A 20,125-nucleotide genomic window follows, 5' to 3' on the forward strand; every position below is an offset into this window, starting at 1 on the left:
TTTCTTTTAATTCTAAATTACAATTTGAAATTTTTTAATTTGATCGAAATTTTTTATCATTCCCCTCGAAAAAATCCTTATCCTTCCACTCGTCAAGTTCTTCTTGGTTTTTTTCGCACCAATCCAATTCCTCCCTTGCAACTGATGATAGCCTTCGCTTACGTACCACTGCTGGAAGTGGTTCTTCTTCATCACTATCCAGCACAACCTGGACTTCTTCAACTGGCACGTTCCATACTCCTCCGAAACGGTTGCTTCCCACATTCGTCTTGTGACCATCATGTACCCTTAATTCTACATCCTCATCAGCGTTTTGCTGCCCGGCTGGAGCAGCTCTTCTTGATGTTGATGGCTCCTCCTGGTTGTCATCAGTTCTTCCTTCATCAGAGTCATCATTCCAAAGATCTAAATTCCACAAATCTTGTGAATTTTGGGTTAGATCCAACATACGAATTGAGTGTTTCATTTTTTAAGTTTTAAATGAAAATAAATGTCTAGTTGTTAGGAATGATGAAAAACTAGTGTAATCCATTCTTTAAACTACAGCCAGTATTTATACTTCATTTTCAAATTTCTAAAGAACAACTTATCACAAAGATAAATTTGTTTCTTTACGAAAAAGGAAAAAATAATCCCACACTTTACTTATTTGATTATCTGAGAATAGCACTTTCATATATAGGAAATATTAATCAAGCAGATATAGAAAATGTAAATATAAACAACATTCCTATTGAAACATTTTATAGAAAATCTAAATTTAAACAAAGTAATAATCTAAAGATTGTAAACGACATCCAATTGACCCGTCATAAAATATTTCACGTTTCTGAAATTTTACATGTGGTTAAAGACAAATTCTTTCCACAAATATTGAAGCAATATCCGTGTTATACGAGTACCCAAAAACCTGACACATCATAAATTCATCATTCCATTTCATTTATTTTTCTATGGGACCACTCAACGAGACCATCCATCCGAGAGCAAAAATGCCTGCTTCGCACACAAAACTATGTCTCAATCATATATTAACCATCCTTATCAATTAGCCTCATCACCTAGTCTTAATATCACTGCAATCCTAACCAAACGGTCAAACGAAAAATGCCATACACACGCACACGCTTTTCCAACAATAATTTTATATTTTTTCCACATTCACTTTTCTTTATCCAACAATAACAACAACTCAAACACATCAGAACCCAAACGTGTACATTCAACATACACAGAACCACATGCATTTTAAGAATTTTTTTAGAATACAAGATTAGCAAGATCATATCTTTGGAGAAAGTCATAAATAAATCTATTTTCCCCCAATAAAATTTTTGGGATCCTCAAAATCGAGTTTACAAAACCATCGAAATGCAACCAACTTTGATAAACCTTATCATCTTAAACATTTTTGGGATCCTCAAAAATCGAATTTACAAAACCATCGAAATGCATCTTTGATAAACACCAACCACCGAACAACAACCAACGTATGCAACCCATGTAAAACAAGAAATCAATCATGCACACCCCAATAAAATTTTGGGGATAACCAACCTTTTTTAATAAACCTTATCAGGAGAAAGTTATAGATAAAACCATTGTCCCCCAATAACATTTCTGGGATCCTCAAAAATTTTAACTTGATAAAACAACTTTCATAAACCTTATCATCTTATCAACCAACCAACGTATGTAACCCCTGTCAAACAATAAATCAATTTGTAAGCCCCAAAAAAGTTTTGGGGATAATCAACCTTATCTTTGTTTACATAGCACTTGACCTAATTACATAAAGCATGTGACCTATATCTTAAACGCAGACCAATAAAAATTCAACCTTATCTTATCTTATCTTTGCATAAACCACTTGACCTATATCTGAAACGCAGAAAGTATCTCTACTCTTGAAGCTTTAGATAACGGGTATATGGTCTTCACAACGGTCTCAATCATTTGATTATTTATATAATATATAAAAATAAAAATAGATTATTTATATAATACATAAAAAAACTATTTTTCCCCATTTAATATTATTAAATGAACGCATTGCCATAACTCGTGTTGATTGGTTATTAACCAATAATAATACATACATACGTTACTTTTGCCATATAAGCAAATATGAATAGAGACTTTTTATCGAGTGAAAGTGACCTAATTATATACTACTATTAAATCCACTGGGCTCTCCTAGACAAAGATTTCCTTCCTCATATGACAACGTTCTTCGCTGCAGATTATAAATTCTTTACTCCCACCTTTTTCCTATTTCATATAAATGCAATGACATAGTTTTACAGATCGCGTCGGACTTTCATAACACTCATCGTTTGTCATACAATACGTCAAGGAATTTCAAATAGCTCTACTCCTTCTTCTTGATCCTTTAGTTCCCTCTATTTATACACTGTATGTTAATTTATTAATTTATACACTGATAACCGACTGACAATGCCAAGAGTTAAGGCATCGCAAGCTATGTGCAATGTCTGATGGTAATAACATCCATATAACCCAACAAACATTTTATAAGAAGCTTTTAAACAACCCAATAGAAACAAGTTTCTTTTCTGACTAACGAATTTGTAGCCAAACTAAAGTTTTCTTTTGACGGTATAAAAAATTCTCTAAAAGCTATTAAAAAAAGGTTAGTGGCAAACGATCCAGGGCTTGCCAAAAATTCTTTCAGCTTTTCTTAAAGCAAAATTCTTCACAACAACAAGTACTTTCGTTTCTCTAGAACTTCGTTTCGGAACAAAGTATTTTTACATTGGGGAAGTAGTTGAGGTGGAAACCTTTTTATCAAAAGCCCTTGTGTCATTACCCCTAACACTACGTTCGGCTTGGTCGTAATGACTTACTATGAACGAATTCTTTAGGTTACGAAACACAAGTTTTTCATGAGAACTAGCAAAAAATTGATTTCTTTTCTGGGAAACGACGTTTCTTCAAAGTTGTTTCTTGCAGACTAAAGAAAGTTCGCTGGGGACAAGTGTGCCAACTTTACCAATAACAATAAAAGAAGACTTTGTCGGCCTAAGTTTACATTATTATGATTCACGATTCACGCGTGAATCACGAATATTTTCGTGTGTCACGTAGACATTCCTAATGTATATGCCTGCCAGAAACCATGCAACAATTAGTCCTCCTCCATAGTTCACAGGTTGGCTGATAAGTCCCCGGTCTGACACATAGATGGCGTCGCTAGTATTAAATGCATATTATTTTTATATAGTACCAACCTTCAAATGATTCGTGTCAAAATTTGACGTCTGTAAGTCAATTAGTTTGTGAGATAGAGCGTCTTTTGTAAAGCAACTTTTGTTATTGTGAAAAAATGGAAAAAAGGAATTTCGTGTTTTGATAAAATACTGCTTTCTGAAGGGAAAAAATGCGGTGGAAGCAAAAGCTTGGCTTGATAATGAGACTCTGCTCCAGGAAAATAAACAATAAGTGATTGGTATGCAAAAATCAAGCGTGGTGAAATGAGCACGGAGGACGGTGAACGCAGTGGACGCCCGAAAGAGGTGGTTACCGACGAAAACATCAAAAAAATCCACAAAATGGATTTGAATGACCGTAAAATGAAGTTGATCGAGATAGCAGAGGCCTTAAAGATATCAAAGGAACGTGTTGGTCATATCATTCATCAATATTTGGATATGCGGAAGCTCTGTGCAAAATGGGTGCCGAGCGAGCTCACATTTGACCAAAAACAACAACGTGTTGATGATTCTGAGCGGTGTTTGCAGCTCTTAACTCGTAATACAACAGAGTTTTTCCATCGATATGTGACAATGGATGAAACATGGCTCCATCACTACACTCCTGAGTCCAATCGATAGTCGGCTTATTGGACAGCGGCCGGTGAACCGTCTCCGAAGCGTGGAAGGACTCAAAAGTCCGCTGGCAAAGTAACGGCCTCGGTTTTTTGGGATTGCGCATGGAATAATTTTTATCGATTATCTTGAGAAGGGAAAAACCATCAACAGTGGCTATTATATGGCGTTATTGGAGCGTTTGAAGGTCGAAATCGCGGTACAACGTATGAAGAAGAAAAAAGTGTTGTTCCACCAAGACAACGCACCGTGCCACAATTGGGAACGATGGCAAAAATACATGAATTGGGCTTCGAATTGCTTCCCCACCCACCATATTCTCCAGATCTGGCCCCCAGCGACTTTTTCTTGTTCTCAGACCTCAAAAGGATGCTCTCAGGGAAAAAATTTGGCTGCAATGAAGAGGTGGTCGCCGAAACTGAGGCCTATTTTGAGGCAAAACCGAAGGAGTACTACCAAAATGGTATCAAAAAATTGGAAGGTCGTTATAATCGTTGTATCGCTCTTGAAGGGAACTATGTTGAATAATAAAAACGAATTTTGACAATTTTGTTAGACCGGGGACTTATCAGCCAACATGTTATATATAGCCCCCAATTAAACCGATACCCAGAGTTGTGACATTGGTAATTCTCCAAGTTATCCAAGTTACTTATCCTCACAGCTAGTTTCTCTAGAAGTGTGGGCGCTATATGAAGATATTTAAATTTCCATGCAAATCGAAAAAAATATCATCAAAATATTTCCAATATAACAAGTTAATTTAATCTGAAAACTTTATCAATTAAGAAATTATGTGATACAATTAACTTTTTAACCAAACTCGGAAGACTAAGTCTGGTAAAAAATTTTATTATTTTTTAATTAAAAAAATTATTCGATGTCGATTGCAATATTAAATTTAGTATTTAACTGGTTTATCTGAAAAGTTAATTGAAAATTGGATTGAAGTTTAATAAAATATTTAATTGAATAAATTAGAAACTGATTTAGTTTTCCAATCGGATTCAGTTAATTTTTTGATTGAATCAACCAAAAGATTAATAGAGTTTTGCAAACAACATCAATTAAATTTTTAATTGAATCAGTTAAAATATTAATTGAAATTTTCAAATCAAATCAATTAATTGTTTAATCAAATATTTTGTTGTTGGAGGGTACATACGATTCGGCCTGGCCACCACGGATAGCGTAGAAACTTCTACGAAAGACTGTCATCCAGAATCGAATTACTTGGGTTGTGGTATCTTAAATTGTTTTCTAAATTGTGAGTTAGTCCATACGTGGTATATATTAGACAAAAAAGGTATGTGTATGTGTTTGAGGCCATATATTAACACCACGTACCAAATATCAACTGAATCAGATGAATTTTTCTCTTCCAAGAGGCTCCGCAAGCCAAATCTGGGGATAGATTTATATGGGGGCTACATATATAATTATAGACCGATATAGACCAATTTTTGCATGGTTATTAGAGACCACATACCAACACCATTTACCAAATTTCTGCCGGATCGGATGAAATATGCTTCTCGTAGAGGCTCCGCAAGCCAAATCGGGGGATGGGTTTATATGGGGGCTATATATAATTATGGACCCATGTGGACCAATTTTTGCATGGTTGTTAGAGACCATATACCTACACCATGTTACAAATTTCAACCGTATCGGATGAAATTTGCCTCTATTAGAGGTTCCGTAAGCCAAATCTGGGGATCGGTTTATATGGGGGCCATATATAATTATGGACCTATGTGGACCAATTTTTGCATGGTTGTTAAAGACCATATAGTAACACCATGTACAAAATTTCAGCCGGATCGGATGAAATTTTCTTCTCTTAGAAGCTCCGCAAGCCAAATCTGGGGATCGGTTTATATGGGGCTATATATAATTATGGACCGATGTGGACCAGTTTTTGCATGGTTGTTAAAAACCATATTCTAACACCATGTACCAAATTTCAGCCGGATCGGATGAAATTTGTTTCTCTTAGAGGCTCCGCAAGCCAAATCTGGGGATCGGTTTATATGGGGCTATATATAATTATGGACCGATGTGGACCAATTTTTGCATGGTTGTTAAGGACTATATACTAACACCATATACCAAATTTCAGCCGGATCGGATGAAATTTGCTTCTCTTAGAGGGTCTGCACGCCAAATTTGGGGGTCCGTTTATATGGGGGCTATAAGTAAAAGTGGACCGATATGGCCATTTGCAATAACATTTGACCTACATCAATAGCAGCTTCTTGTGCCAAGTTTCAAGTCGATAGCTTATTTCGTTCGGAAGTTAGCGTGATTTCAACAGACGGACGGACGGACGGACGGACATGCTCAGATCGACTCAGAATTTCACCACGAACCAGAATATATATACTTTATGGGGTCTTAGAGCAATATTTCGATGTGTTACAAACGGAATGACAAAGTTAATAACATATACCCCCATCCTATGGTGGAGGGTATAAAAATTACGTTCCATTGTCGTAAACGGGCGGTGACTAAATGAAACGGCAACGTTCACAAAAAATCAAAATGGAATGTTCACAATTTCATACACGGGCGTTCACGATTTCATGAACGGCATTCGTTTTTTCATTGGCCATGATAAATCTTAAAATAATCCTTAGACGTTATTATGGCAACTCCCTCGGTGGTGCTAAGGCGACTGTTAACGCGCATGGTGCAGAAAACACAGATTCGAGTCACGCTAGCAGAAATCTTTTTTTAATGTTGTATATAAAGTCGTTGTCAGATTGACACCGCCTGTTCACAGTTTGACACCACATGTGTGTTGATTCACTTTCATGAACGAATCGTTTTGAAATGAGCACGCCGTGCATGATATTTTCTATGAGTGTGTGATTGTTACTATTATTTTCGTGATTGAAGACATTTCAATTAAAAAATTAATTGGATCAATAAATCTCGGGATTGTGTGTAGTTAAGTTTTTCTAGATGCTCAGTATGGGGAATCGCGATATAAGGCCACTATATTAAAACCTAGCCTGAAATGGGTCATCTTCAACACACTTCTTTTGAAGTTACGCCTTTTAGGCCCTCATTAAGTCAAAATGGGAGATCAGGGGGATATCCATAGATTATCTCATAGAATATCTCTCTTATTACCAATCTTTTTGTGATCAGAACGAAATGGTAATTTTACTAAACCAACCAGAGATCAACCATATATTCATCTGAACTATTTTACCTTCAATAAATTCAGTTAAGTCATACCAAGTTCATGCAACCTCTGAGCAATAGTTTAGTTATAGTGGCAGGCCGTTATTTTAGCCCCACTTGGACTATTCAAACGATCGTAATACCACAAGTGATGAACTTCTCGCTTATCAATGAGTGATACACGGTTCTACGTTCAGCTCAAGGACAGGGACCTCTGTTTCGAAACCAATTTTTTGGGACCCTTCGTATGCAAGGCGCTAGCAATTTTAGCAATAGTTGCAGTTGTTTTGCATGTTTGCCATGGTAGCATACTCTCCATTTCGCAAAGCTACCTTAGATTTGACACGCATTTGGAAAACATATCTACACTCAGTAACTGACAGTTACTTTAAAACGACATAGACATGTGAATATCTGTCAATTGATTGCTAGAAAAACAAAAACCCTCCTGCATGCATATGTCCACAAATGCCCACACATCCAATCCCTTGGCACAAAAAAAAAGCAATGACAAACTCGTAACGAAATGCGCCGAACCCTATTAAGAAGTCAACTTTGTTACATTTATGAATAATTCATCAACAGCACCGCCATTGATACTCACATCATGGAAAGTATCAACGCTCCGTGTATTGGAGACGGCTTAATCTCAAGATGACTGCAGATCGCTGGTCGATGTCGTATCACCAACGCCGGCCAACGAATGGCAATAGCTTTACCCGGGAATTGGGAAAATTACAATCTGCTTCACTACCACTGGTTTAGTTACATAGATTTGTTTCCCAATGCTGAATTCGATTTCAATTCAATACAAAATGGGTAGACATACAAATCGAATAGATGGCAGGCGTATGTATTTAAATGGACTAGCTCAGAGTCTCAAAGGGTCACCCCCTATCAAGGGGATCTTGGGCCATAGCATAAGAATACAAAATAAAGTCAATTAGTTGCAAGTCAAATGTTATAAGAGATACATGGTCCATGAGGGGGCGATGCAGGTCATCTATTATTCACTACAAAGATGACGATGATGAGCGTATTGAATAGAAAATTTCCATCAGAAAAAAATTAAAAGAGAACAACAGACGTAACGTAACGTATCAACATATATTTAAAGGAGAAATTATTAGCTTCCAAACTGAATTTTAGATATACAGAATTAATATTTATTGCAAATTAGTTTTTAAGAGCCAAAAATTATACAATTTAATTATCATATGGTGCAGAATGGAAGCTGTGGTTCAAAATAAAAATGAAAAACAAGTACCAATGAGACACTATTATTATCGTAACATAACTGAAAATATTCGGAATAATATAGCCAATTATAATCTTACTGGAGATCCATCTCTTGATATCGAAAACATTACTTTTACTATTTCCAATATAATTTCAGAAAACACAACCTTTGAACAAGTTCAAGGATTTTCGAAATCGATGATAACTCCATGGGAAAATAATCAGCTGCTTTTACTTAGAAAATATAAAGAAAAATTATTGAAGAGAAGAAGAAAACGTCGAAAGGATGGAAATACCGAGTTTGTTTTGAAACGTGTTAGTCGAATCATAAAAATTGCCAGTAAAGAAGTATGAACTCTTACGTAAGCTGGAATCTTGAGAAGCTAAGCCAAAACCCTAGGGAATCTTGGAATTTTTTGAATAAATGTTTGGGAAGGAAAAAGGAGCAAGCCATTAAATTAAAAACTGATTCAAATGGATTAATAGTGGATGATAAGCTGAAATGCAATATTTTTAACGAATATTTCTTAAATATTCCAAAAATTTTAAAACAAAATATAGTTTATGATGATGATGATGACAACTTCAACAAATTCGGAACGCTAAAACAATGTTTTTCAAGATTTTCTTTTAATGTTATAAGCAGCAATGATATTATGGATTTAATTAGAAATATGAACTGCGCTAAAAGTCCAGGACATGATGGAATCTCGGGAAAGGTATTGAATGTGTCAAGGAGTTTTATTTCTGAGCATCTGTCATATATATTCAATAGAATGATAAATAAATCTACATATCCTGAAGTACTAAAGATGGCTAAAATAGTACCAATACCAAACTCTGCCAATGCCAAAAAAGCTTCTGATTTTAGGCCAATAGCATTAGTACCATTATTTGATAAAATATATGAAAAGTTATTACATAAACAACTGTCAACTTATTTCGAACTGACTGGACAATTATATCCTAAACAATTTGGATTTAAAAAAGGCAGTGGTACACAAGAAGCTGTAGTTAATATTGTAAATACTATTTGTGATGGTTTCAATGCAAGCTTTGGTGGAGTTGGTGCAGTTTTTTATGACCTGTCAAAAGCATTTGACCTAGTTGATCATAATATACTGTTGTCGAAATTGCCATATTATGGAATCTGTGGAAGGGAACTGAAACTTTAAGAGAGTTATATTGTGAAAAGAAAACAATATGTCGAAATTAATGGAACAAGAGGAGACATAGGAACTGTTGAACTTGGGGTACCACAGGGAAGTGTTTTGGGACCGCTGTTGTTTACAGTATACCTTAACGATATTTCTAATTTAAATCTCAATGGCCAATTAATTATGTATGCTGATGATATTGCTCTATTATACCCGTATAACCATGAGGCTATATTGAAAGGACAAATGGAACATGATGCCAATATTATTTCGGAATTTTGCAGAATTAACAAACTTATAATTAACCCGAACAAGAAAAAATTAATGCGTTTTCGACCTCGATGCCCGCCAGTTGAGGAAACATTTAATATAACGATTGGAGGTGTACGGATCTCTGAATGTAAATCAATGAAATATCTTGGTATTAATTTACAAAACAACTTAGCGTGGAATATGCATATGGAACACCCAGAAAAAAGTGACCCCTTCTTTAAGTTAAAATGAAGTCATTGTGAAGAAAGTTGAACTTCGTATAGCGCCAAAGATATTTTTATTTGTTTGAACGATGTGATTTTCGTAGAAATTAGGAATAATGCATTCCATATATTAGTTAACATTTTCCTATATTTATATACCACTTTACTACAGAATGAAAAAATTTAACTAATTTGAATTCATATAGGGAATGATTTTATTGAAATTTTTTCATTCATTTCGACAAATCTTACACATTTGTGGTAAAACTTTTACTTCACAATTAGAACTGCTTACCTTCGTTTTTAAATACAATTTTATTTATTTCTATAAGCAATTTTATCTTCAATAAAAGACATGTTTTATTAATATATTGAATATATTTATTAAGAATCAACAGCATCGAATCTCTTTGAAATATCAGTTTATTATTCCACTATTTCCAATTTCCGTGTGATATTATCAACTGTAAAACGCACTTTTTCTTCTTCTTGTACTTTTCACTTTTAATAAGTTGCTGCCTAACGACTTTGTCCTCCTTTTACAATTTCAATACCTACAAATATAAAAAATCATAAACCATTTTTTTTACAAAAGGTTAGCGTCACTGAATATTACCTGATAATTGAAGATTCCAAAATGAAGACAAATGAAAGGGTTGTTATTCTGCTGGTGTTTTCTTTCTTTATATACCATCACGAACATTGATAGATTTATTTTCAAAAACCGAAAATTTTTCTCACTAATTTAAAATAATAAATATTTTATATATTTTATTTGTTATTTATTATATTATTTTACCATATTATTTTTTAACAATCTTTCCGTATACCACAACAACGCGATTCCAACTAAAAAAAAACAACCCACTCGCAAACACATCGATTACGATGACAGGTATCGATTACAGGTAGACAATAGAAATTTAGGAAAATTTCCTATATTCTAACAAGTGTGTTTCCTTAAGTTTTGAAAGGATTGCATACTTCTTAGTATGAATGAACTAAAATATTTTTCTATGCCAAGTGAAAAACTTTCTATTATAAAGGAAGTCGCAATTATCATTTTATAAGAAATTTTACTAATTTTGAGGAAACTTGGTTTTAGTTCGGTTTTTGTTTATTTTTACGAATGCTTTGTTATCGGTGAATAAAATTTTCTTTTTCAGTAGTAAATTCTTATACCCAGCGAAGAAAATAGTATGAGTAAAAATCCATGCCTTATTCTAGTTAACGAATTATTCCTAACTGCTTACAGATTAGGATTTTTTTACTGAAACGAGTAGATTTTATTATTTTTCACAAAAATTTACCTTGATGGAAATAAAATGGATAAACTATATTGATGAAAATTTTTTCCTTTAGTTTGGAAGGCACTTTTTTCTGGGTGAAGAGTTGAAGAAAAAAGTGTCACCTGCTATTGGCATGCTGCATAAATTTCGTAATGTTTTTAATGTAAAGACAAAACTTTTGCTATATTTATTATTCTTTGATTCAAAGCCATTTAAATTACTTGGCAATAATATATGTTCACAAAAATAACTTTCATTTGAGATCATTGCAAAGAACACAGAATAAGGCACTCAAAATTGTTTTCAATTTACCGATATTATACCCTACTTCGGAGTTATACAGCAATATTGCTAAAACAATTTTACCAGTGTATGACGTATACAAATTTCAATTATTGACATATATGTTCAAGGCTACTAATAATATCGGACTGGGATCAATACAATTTCTCATAAATCAAACTGCATTCAATACCAGAAATAATACAAAATTAAAAGTAAAACGATGTCGTCTAGAAGTGGCTAAACAGGGAATCGAGCATAGTGGATGTGTAGCATTCAACCGAATTCCCGATAATTTGAAGAATATATCAAGAATTTCTACATTTAAAAGAGAAAAAAATCAATCATTTTTATTACGTGATATGGAAATGCTTCTGATGCAAATAGTTTTCATGTAAATTAAACTAAATTATTTTGAATTTTCAATGTAAAACAATTTTTAATCGTAAATGAATTTGGTATATAAAAAGTAAATATTCATAACACGTCTATAGGTACTGATAAGGTTAGCTCCTATAAAGCCGTTAGGGCGCTGGGGCAACATAGAATTTATGAATTGTAAAAAAAAATTAAGTAAATAAAAAATATATTTAAAAAAAAAACAAGTATATACGGCCGTAAGTTCGGCCAGGCCGAAGCTTATGTACCCTCCATCCTGGATTGCGTAGAAACTTCTTCTAAACACTGCCATCCACAATCGAATACTTAAATTGCGGTAACGCTTGCCGATTAACACCATCTTCTAAAATGTATGTAAGTCCATACGTGGTATATATTAAATCAAACAAGATCGATCCAATACGTATATAATTCAGTTTGACAAATTAGAAATAAAATTTTGACAAAATTTTCTACAAAAATAAAATTTTAACAAAATTTTCTATACAAATAAAATTTTCACAAAATATTCTATAGAAATAAACTTTTGGTAGATGATTTTTGGCTCGAGTGGCAACCATGATTATGAACCGAATAAAATTTGAATAAAATTTTCTATAGAAATACAATTTTGACAATGATGAAAATTTTATTATGAAACGAATGAAATTTTAACAAAATTTTCTCTAGAAATAAAATTTTGACAAAATTTTCTATAGAAATAAAATTTTGACAAAATTTTCTATAGAAATAAGAGTTTGGTAGACTATTTTTGGCTCTAGTGGCAACCATGATTATGAACCGATATGGACCAATTTTTGTGTGATTGGACCAATTTTGGTATGGTTGTTAGCGACCATATACTAACACCACGTTCCTAATTTGAACCGGATCGGATGAATTTTGCTCCTCCAAGAGGCTCCGGTGGTCAAATCTGGAGAACGTTTTATATGGGGGCTATATATAATTATGGACCGATATGGACCAATTCTGGCACGCTTGTTAAAGATCATATACTAACACCATGTTCCAAATTACAACCGGATTGGATGAAATTTGCTTCTCTTGGAGACTTCGCAAGCCAAATCTGGGGATCGGTTTATATGGGGGCTATATATAATTATGAACCGATGTGGACCAATTTTTGCATGGTTGTTAGAGACCATATACCAACACCATGTACCAAATCTCAGCCGGATCGGATGAAATTTGCTTCTCTTTGAGGCTTCGCAAGCCAAATCTGGAGATCGGTTTATATGGGGTCTATATATAATTATGGACCGATGTGGACCAATTTTTGCATGGTTGTTAGAGACCATATACCAACATCATGTACCAAATTTCAGCCGGATCGGATGAAATTTGCAATCGGAATGATTGTTAGAGACCATATACCAACACCATGTACCAAATTTCAGCCGGATCGGATGAAATATGCTTCTCTTAGAGGCTCTACAAGCCAAATCTGGGGATCGGTTTATATGGGGGCTATATATAATTAAGGACCGATATGGACCAATTTTTGCATGGTTGTTAGAGACCATATACCAACATCATGTACTTAATTTCAGCCGGATCGGATGAAATTTTCTTCTCTTTGAGGCTCCGCAAGCCAAATCTGGGGATCGGTTTATATGGGGGATATATATAATTATGGACCGATGTGGACCAATTTTGGCATGGTTGTTAGAGACCATATACTAACACCATGTACCAAATTTCAGCCGGATCGGATGAAATTTGCTTCTCTTTTAGGCTCCGCAAGCCAAATCTGGGGATCGGTTTATATGGGGGCTATATATAATTATGGACCGATGTGGACCAATTTTTGCATGGTTGTTAGAGACCATATACCAACACCATGTACCAAATTTCAGCCGGATCGGATGAAATATGCTTCTGTTAGAGGCTCCACACGCCAAATCTGAAGGTCCCTTTATATGGGGGCTATACGTAAAAGTGGACCGATATGGCCCATTTTCAATACCATCCGACCTACATCGATAACAACTACTTGTGCCAAGTTTCAAGTCGATAGCTTGTTTCGTTCGGAAGTTAGCGTGATTTCAACAGACGGACGGACGGACGGACGGACATGCTTAGATCGACTCAGAATTTCACCACGACCCAGAATATATATACTTTATGGGGTCTTAGAGCAATATTTCGATGTGTTACAAACGGAATGACAAAGTTAATATACCCCCATCCTATGATGGAGGGTATAAAAAATCAGAGACTATTTCTTCAGTGTGTATAACCACACTGGTAGAAAAAGCTTCTCAACATTAACTAAATCTCTCTTTTTCATCCATGTAGAGATGTTTTGGAACCATCAGAAAAGTCACAAGTATTAGTTATTTAGACTGAAAATGTGGAAGATTTTCATCTTCCAAAATGGGAAATTTCAAAAAATAACAAAACCTAGTTATAATATAATAATAAAAAAAAACAAGTATATACAGCAGTAAGTTCGGCCGGGCCGAATCTTAAATACCCACCACCATGAACCAAATATTAGGGTTTCCTTTGAAATTTCAGGAGGGCTTGAGGACTTGAGGACACTTCCCGAAGTTAAATTTAAAGATTTCACCTATATACACTATATCAGATTCTGGATTTATAAGAACCATTTTTGTTTGAGTTTTAGAGGAATCATTAACATCTCTTGTAAGTGTGCAAGAAAATTATAAAATAACGTCTTGATTTGAAATCTTAAATCTGTAGAAGTAAAATCTGGAAATTTTACATTGAGTTTCAAGCAATTTTCATGATCAGTGTGCCTTCTACACCCTCAAGAAGTGAAGTCGGTCTATATGGAGGCATTACCAAATGGACCGATAAAAACTTAATCCGATACACGTTTTTGTGAGCCTAAAATACCAGAGTATTTACAATTTCAGGCATATCAGATAAAAACTACGGTTTCTAGAAACCCAAGGAGTTAAATCGGGAGATCGTTCTTATGGGGGCTATACTAAAATATGGACCGATACTCACCATTTTCGGCACACCTCTTTGTGACCCGAAAATACCTCTAGATTTTCAATTTCAGGCAAATAGGATAAAAACTTCGGATTCTAGAAGCCCAAGAAGTAAAATTGGGAAATCGATCTATATGGGGGCTATACCAAAATATGGACCGATACTCAACATTTTCGGCACACCTCTTTATGGTCCTAAAATACCTCTAGATTTCCAATTTCAGACAAATTGGATAAAAACTACGGTTTCTATAAGCCCAAGACCCCAAATCGGGAGATCGGTCTATATGGGGGCTATACCAAAATGTGGAGCGATACTCACAATTTTCGGCACACGTATTTGTGGTCCTACAATACCTCTATATTTCCAATTTCAGGTAAATTTAATAAAAACTGCGATTTCTATAAGCCCAAGAAGTAAAATCGGGAGATCGGTCTATATGGGGGCTATACCAAAATATGGACCGATACTCGCAATTTTTGGCACACATATTTGTGGTCCTACAATACCTCTAAATTTCCAATTTCAGACAAATTGAATAAAAACTGCGGTTTCTATAAGCCCAAGAAGTAAAATCGGGAGATCGGTCTATATGGGGGCTATACCAAAATATGGACCGATACTCACAATTTTTGGCACACGTATTTGTGGTCCTACAATACCTCTAGATTTACAATTTCAGGTAAATTGAATAAAAACTGCGGTTTCTATAAGCCCAAGAAGTAAAATCGGGAGTTCGGTCTATATGGGGGCTATACCAAAACGTGGACCGATACTCACCATTTTTGGCACACCTCTTTATGGTCATAAAATACCTCCAGATTTCAAATTTCAGGCAAATTGGATAAAAACTACGATTTCTATAAGCCCAAGACCCCAAATCGGGAGGTCGGTTTATATGGGGACTATATCAAAACCTGGACCGATATAGCCCATCTTCGAACTTGACCTGCCTGCAGACAAAAGACGAGCTTGTGCAAAATTTCAGCACGATTGCTTCATTATTGAAGACTGTAGCGTGATTACAACAGACAGACAGACAGACAGACGGACAGACGGACATCGTTATATCGTCTTAGAATTTCTCCCTGATCAAGAATATATATACTTTATATAGTCGGAAATCGATATTTCGATGTGTTACAAACGGAATGACAAACCTATTATACCCCCGTCACCATTCTATGGTGGTGGGTATAAAAATACTCAATTAAAACACAAATGTAAAGCAATCTTCTATTTAATGCCACTCCAATAGACAATGGGCCACATAGAGATATATGGAAGCCACCGCCAAAGTATTTATCATTATTGGAAATCCAAAGAAAAGAAAATCCAGAAAAGAAATTCGATAGCCATGTTGCTCAGCCACTCCCGATGAAACCACATTGGCCGATGCTCCTATTAGACTACCATTGCCACCAAAGCAAGCACCCAATGCCAAAGCCCAAATTAAAGGAGTCAATGGCAGATTAAGTTCATCATTCTGGGCCAAAGTGATGACAATCTTGATCATCATAGTGGTAACAGGAGTATTGGCCAGAAATGCTGAAGCTATACCAGATACCCAGAGGATAAGAAGGAGAGCGATAAGTAAACGGTAATCTGGACTAATGTTACTGATGATACGAATACAAAAATTTCCCAAAACTTCAATTAGACCAAGTTCCGTGAGGGCTTCCATCAATGTGAAGAGACATGCAAAGAATAGCAAAGTGGACCATTCCACACGTGAGAGTACAGTCTCCAGATCTTCTTCATCGGCCAGAATCAATAGCAGAATAGCCCCAATCAGAGCACTCCAACCCAAGGACAAATGATATAAATTAGGTACGGCATGTAGAAAGAATAGTAGAAGGACAAAGATGAAAGCCACTGCGGACTTGATCAAGAGGGCCTTGTTGCGTATGGAATAGGTTTTCTTCATATATGTGAGAGTTGACTGAAAATCTGTAGCCATATGGGATCCCTTACTTTCGAGCTCTTTGAGTTTTTGCTTAAGAGCTTTCACCTTCTTATACAAGGTATTCTGGACAATTTCTTCATCCATAGTGGCTGGTGCTGGTATGGCCTGGGCTGATTTTTCCCATACTTGTATCTCATGTTTCACAGCCTCTATTTCCACCGATTGTTTATTCATGAAGCTCTTAATACTGGGATATCTCAAGTAAAGATGAATAAATGTCGATATCATCCCGATGACCACGGGAGGCATCATGTGCAGGCAAAAGTTTCCAAAATTGACTCCATGGCTATTGATATAACGATTGGTCATAATCAAAATATTTGGGGGATCTCCCACGGGAGTCAAGGCTGCCCCAATATTCGAATAAATCACCATGGACATGAGAACCGGAACGGGATTCAAATTACAGACTTCACACAAACGTATGGTCACGGGAGCCACCAATAACATCATGGTAACATTGTCCAGGAAAGCTGATAGGATTGCAGTAGTTAGGCATAGGACATAAATCAACAGACGAAGATTGCCTCGGGAATGTTCATAAGCCAATACAGCCAAATAATCAAAAATACCAGACTCGGATAAGATCGATACAAGGACCATCATACCGAACAATAAAATCAAGGTTTCCACATCTACCCAGGACATTATTTTTAAAGTTGAAGGTCGAGCATTTAAGGCAGCCAAGATGCCAATGGCCAATGTTGAGGCCACAACAGCAGCAAATGTACGATTAACAAATTCCCAAATAATGAGAACGTACAAGAGTATGAGGACCAAAGCTCCCAGCGGCACTGCCCAATTCTTGTTTATGGGACTGAGATCAAGCCAAAGTTTCACAACGAAAGTGTTCTCAATGTTGCTACTCATTACCAAGGCAAGAGATTTCTTACCCTCTATATGAGATATGTCCTTGTCAAGGTCAAATACCAAGGATCGCTCAACTAAAGGGCTATACTGCAAATTATCCCATCCATTTAACAAGAAATAGAATTTTTTGCTTACTATCGTAACCATATCATTTTCGGTGAGCTGTACATACATAGCCAGATAAGGCATTTTTCCATCATCGATTTTATCAAACGGTTCATGGCCTTCTTGAAAAGCTCCTCTCATGTGAATCCCTAATAAATGCCGTACATCTTTCGAAGATGGTATATCCAAAACTTTGGGTTCTTTAGGATCTACAGAGGTTATGATTGAATGACTCTCCTGTTCCTTATGTGTCACAATGGCTATGCTATAGAACAGCCATATGCCACTCAATATTCCAACTTTTATCCAATGAACTCTATTGTGATAGGCATCAGACTGATTCGAGGACGATAAATCTGAGGAAGATTGTTGTACTCTTTTTCTTGACTCACCAGCGACATCTTCATCAGCTCCATAATCAATTTGAGATAAATCATCAACTGCTTCTTCGATTTCTTGGTCCTGATTGTTGATAGTTTTCTTACTTTTACTGGAATGACCAGGATTAGCGTGGTCTTCAAATCTTGTAGTTTTCTTTGACATTATTTTTTGCTCAAAATATTCCTTTGAACCAAATTATTTTTCACAATTCCTTTGAGCCAAAATTATTTTTCTATATTAATTTTATTAATATTGGCATTTGCTTCAAAGTTTCAATTTGTTAAGAATTTCGATACATTTGGGCAAAGCACTGTGAACTAAGTGAAAGAAAAACTGTTCCCTCTAATACCTCATTCACATTACACTTCCAAAATCTACGTTAACTAGATTTCAACTGTCATTTGCCTTATAAAAAAGGGATTTCAAATCTACTTTTAGTAGATTTCGAGCCTAATGTGAATGAGCTATAAGAAATAAGACTAGCTCCTAACTTCTAGAAAGGCTAATTCCAAGGAAATAGAAGTACTCGTAGTTCTCCACTATCGATTTCTTTTAAGGCAAAAAACTGACGAAGTTAACAAAAGTCGATGAACAATCTCATCGGCCAAGAGCTGCCACATCAATGTTATGCGATATCTGATATGTTATGAATGGAGAGACCATGGGGGAATGGGGAGGTGTCCTCTTTTGATATCGAGGGTTTCCTCTATGCTCTCCGTAAACTAATCTTTATAGAATTTGTACTATTAATCCACCAAAAATGGCAACTGGGGTGCTTTATTAATAATATTTACAAATTTTAGGAAATTTTTAACTCTTTTGTGATAGACACACACGTTTGTTGTTTTTTTTTTCACTGTCGAACATATTTAGTTTGGTCTATATTTTAACAGTGAATCGTTTTACAACAGAACACAGCTTGCAGGTTATTGGATCAAAATGCGTTCAGTGATGAAACTCATTTTTGACTCAATGGCTAATAAACAGAATTGTCGATTTTGGAGTGAAGATCAATCACATGCATCCAGTTGGTAGAATTTCACCAAAAAATTATATTATATATATTATATATATCTCTCTACCTAAAGGGTACAAAATTTTCTATTGAAGTAAAATTTTGACAAAATTTTCAAACGAAATGAAACTTTGACAAAATTTTCAATCGAAATGAAATTTTGACAAAATTTTCAAAAGAAATAAAATTTTGACAAAATTTTCAATAGAAATAAACTTTTGGCAAAATTTTCTAAAGCAATACAATTCTGACAAAACTTTCTAAAGAAATAAAATTCTGACAAAATTTCTATAGAAATAACACTCTGACAAAATTTTCTAAAGAAATAAAATTCTGACAAAATTTTCTATAGAAATAAAATTTTGACAAATTTTCTATGGAAATAAAGGTGAAATAAAATATTGTTGTTGATTTTGATTTCAGCTTAAAACTTTGTTAAGCTACACTTGTAGTTTAGTCAATGCATGGTTTAAAGCTGAAATCAAAAACAACAACAATTATTAAAGGAAAAAAACCAACAATAACAAAACAAAACGAATGAAATAAAATTTTGAAAAAAAATCTATAGAAATAAAATGTTGACAAAATTGTCTATAAAAATAAAATATTTACAAAATTTTCTATAGAAATAAAATTTTGACAAAATTTTCTATAGAAATAAAATTTTGACAAAATTTTCTATAGAAATAAAATTTTGACAAAATCTTCTATAAAAATAAATATTTGGCACAAATTTCTATAGAAATAAAATTTTTACAAAATTTTCTATAAAAATAAAATTTTCACAAAATTGTCTATAAAAATAAAATTTTGACAAAATTTTCTATAAAAAAAAATTTTTGGCACAAATTTCTATAGAAATAAAATTTTGACAAAATTTTCTATAAAAATAAAATTTTGACAAAATTTTCTATAAAAATAAATATTTGGCACAAATTTCTA

At 34.6% G+C, this 20,125-nt stretch overlaps 2 protein-coding genes across 5 annotated transcripts in view; both read right to left on the reverse strand.

The window, feature by feature from the left end:
- Window positions 1-20,125, reverse strand: part of LOC142234983 (RNA-binding protein Musashi homolog Rbp6) — a 1,501,536-nt gene that overhangs the window by 1,383,663 nt on the left and 97,748 nt on the right. The gene's annotated exons all lie outside the window — the stretch shown is intronic.
- LOC142236292 (P protein-like) lies at window positions 16,057-18,465 on the reverse strand. Its single transcript, XM_075307554.1, has one exon. It carries the CDS (start codon window positions 18,328-18,330, stop codon window positions 16,087-16,089), a length of 2,244 nt encoding a protein of 747 aa, XP_075163669.1. The 5' UTR covers window positions 18,331-18,465; the 3' UTR covers window positions 16,057-16,086.

Source organism: Haematobia irritans, chromosome 4, assembly GCF_050003625.1.
Source record: "Haematobia irritans isolate KBUSLIRL chromosome 4, ASM5000362v1, whole genome shotgun sequence".
Lineage (NCBI taxonomy): Eukaryota > Metazoa > Arthropoda > Insecta > Diptera > Muscidae > Haematobia > Haematobia irritans.

What these genes read in the sequence shown, in the direction of transcription:
- LOC142236292 (XM_075307554.1), bottom strand. Translation starts at nt 18,330, where the DNA reads ATGTCAAAGAAAACTACAAGATTTGAAGACCACGCTAATCCTGGTCAT.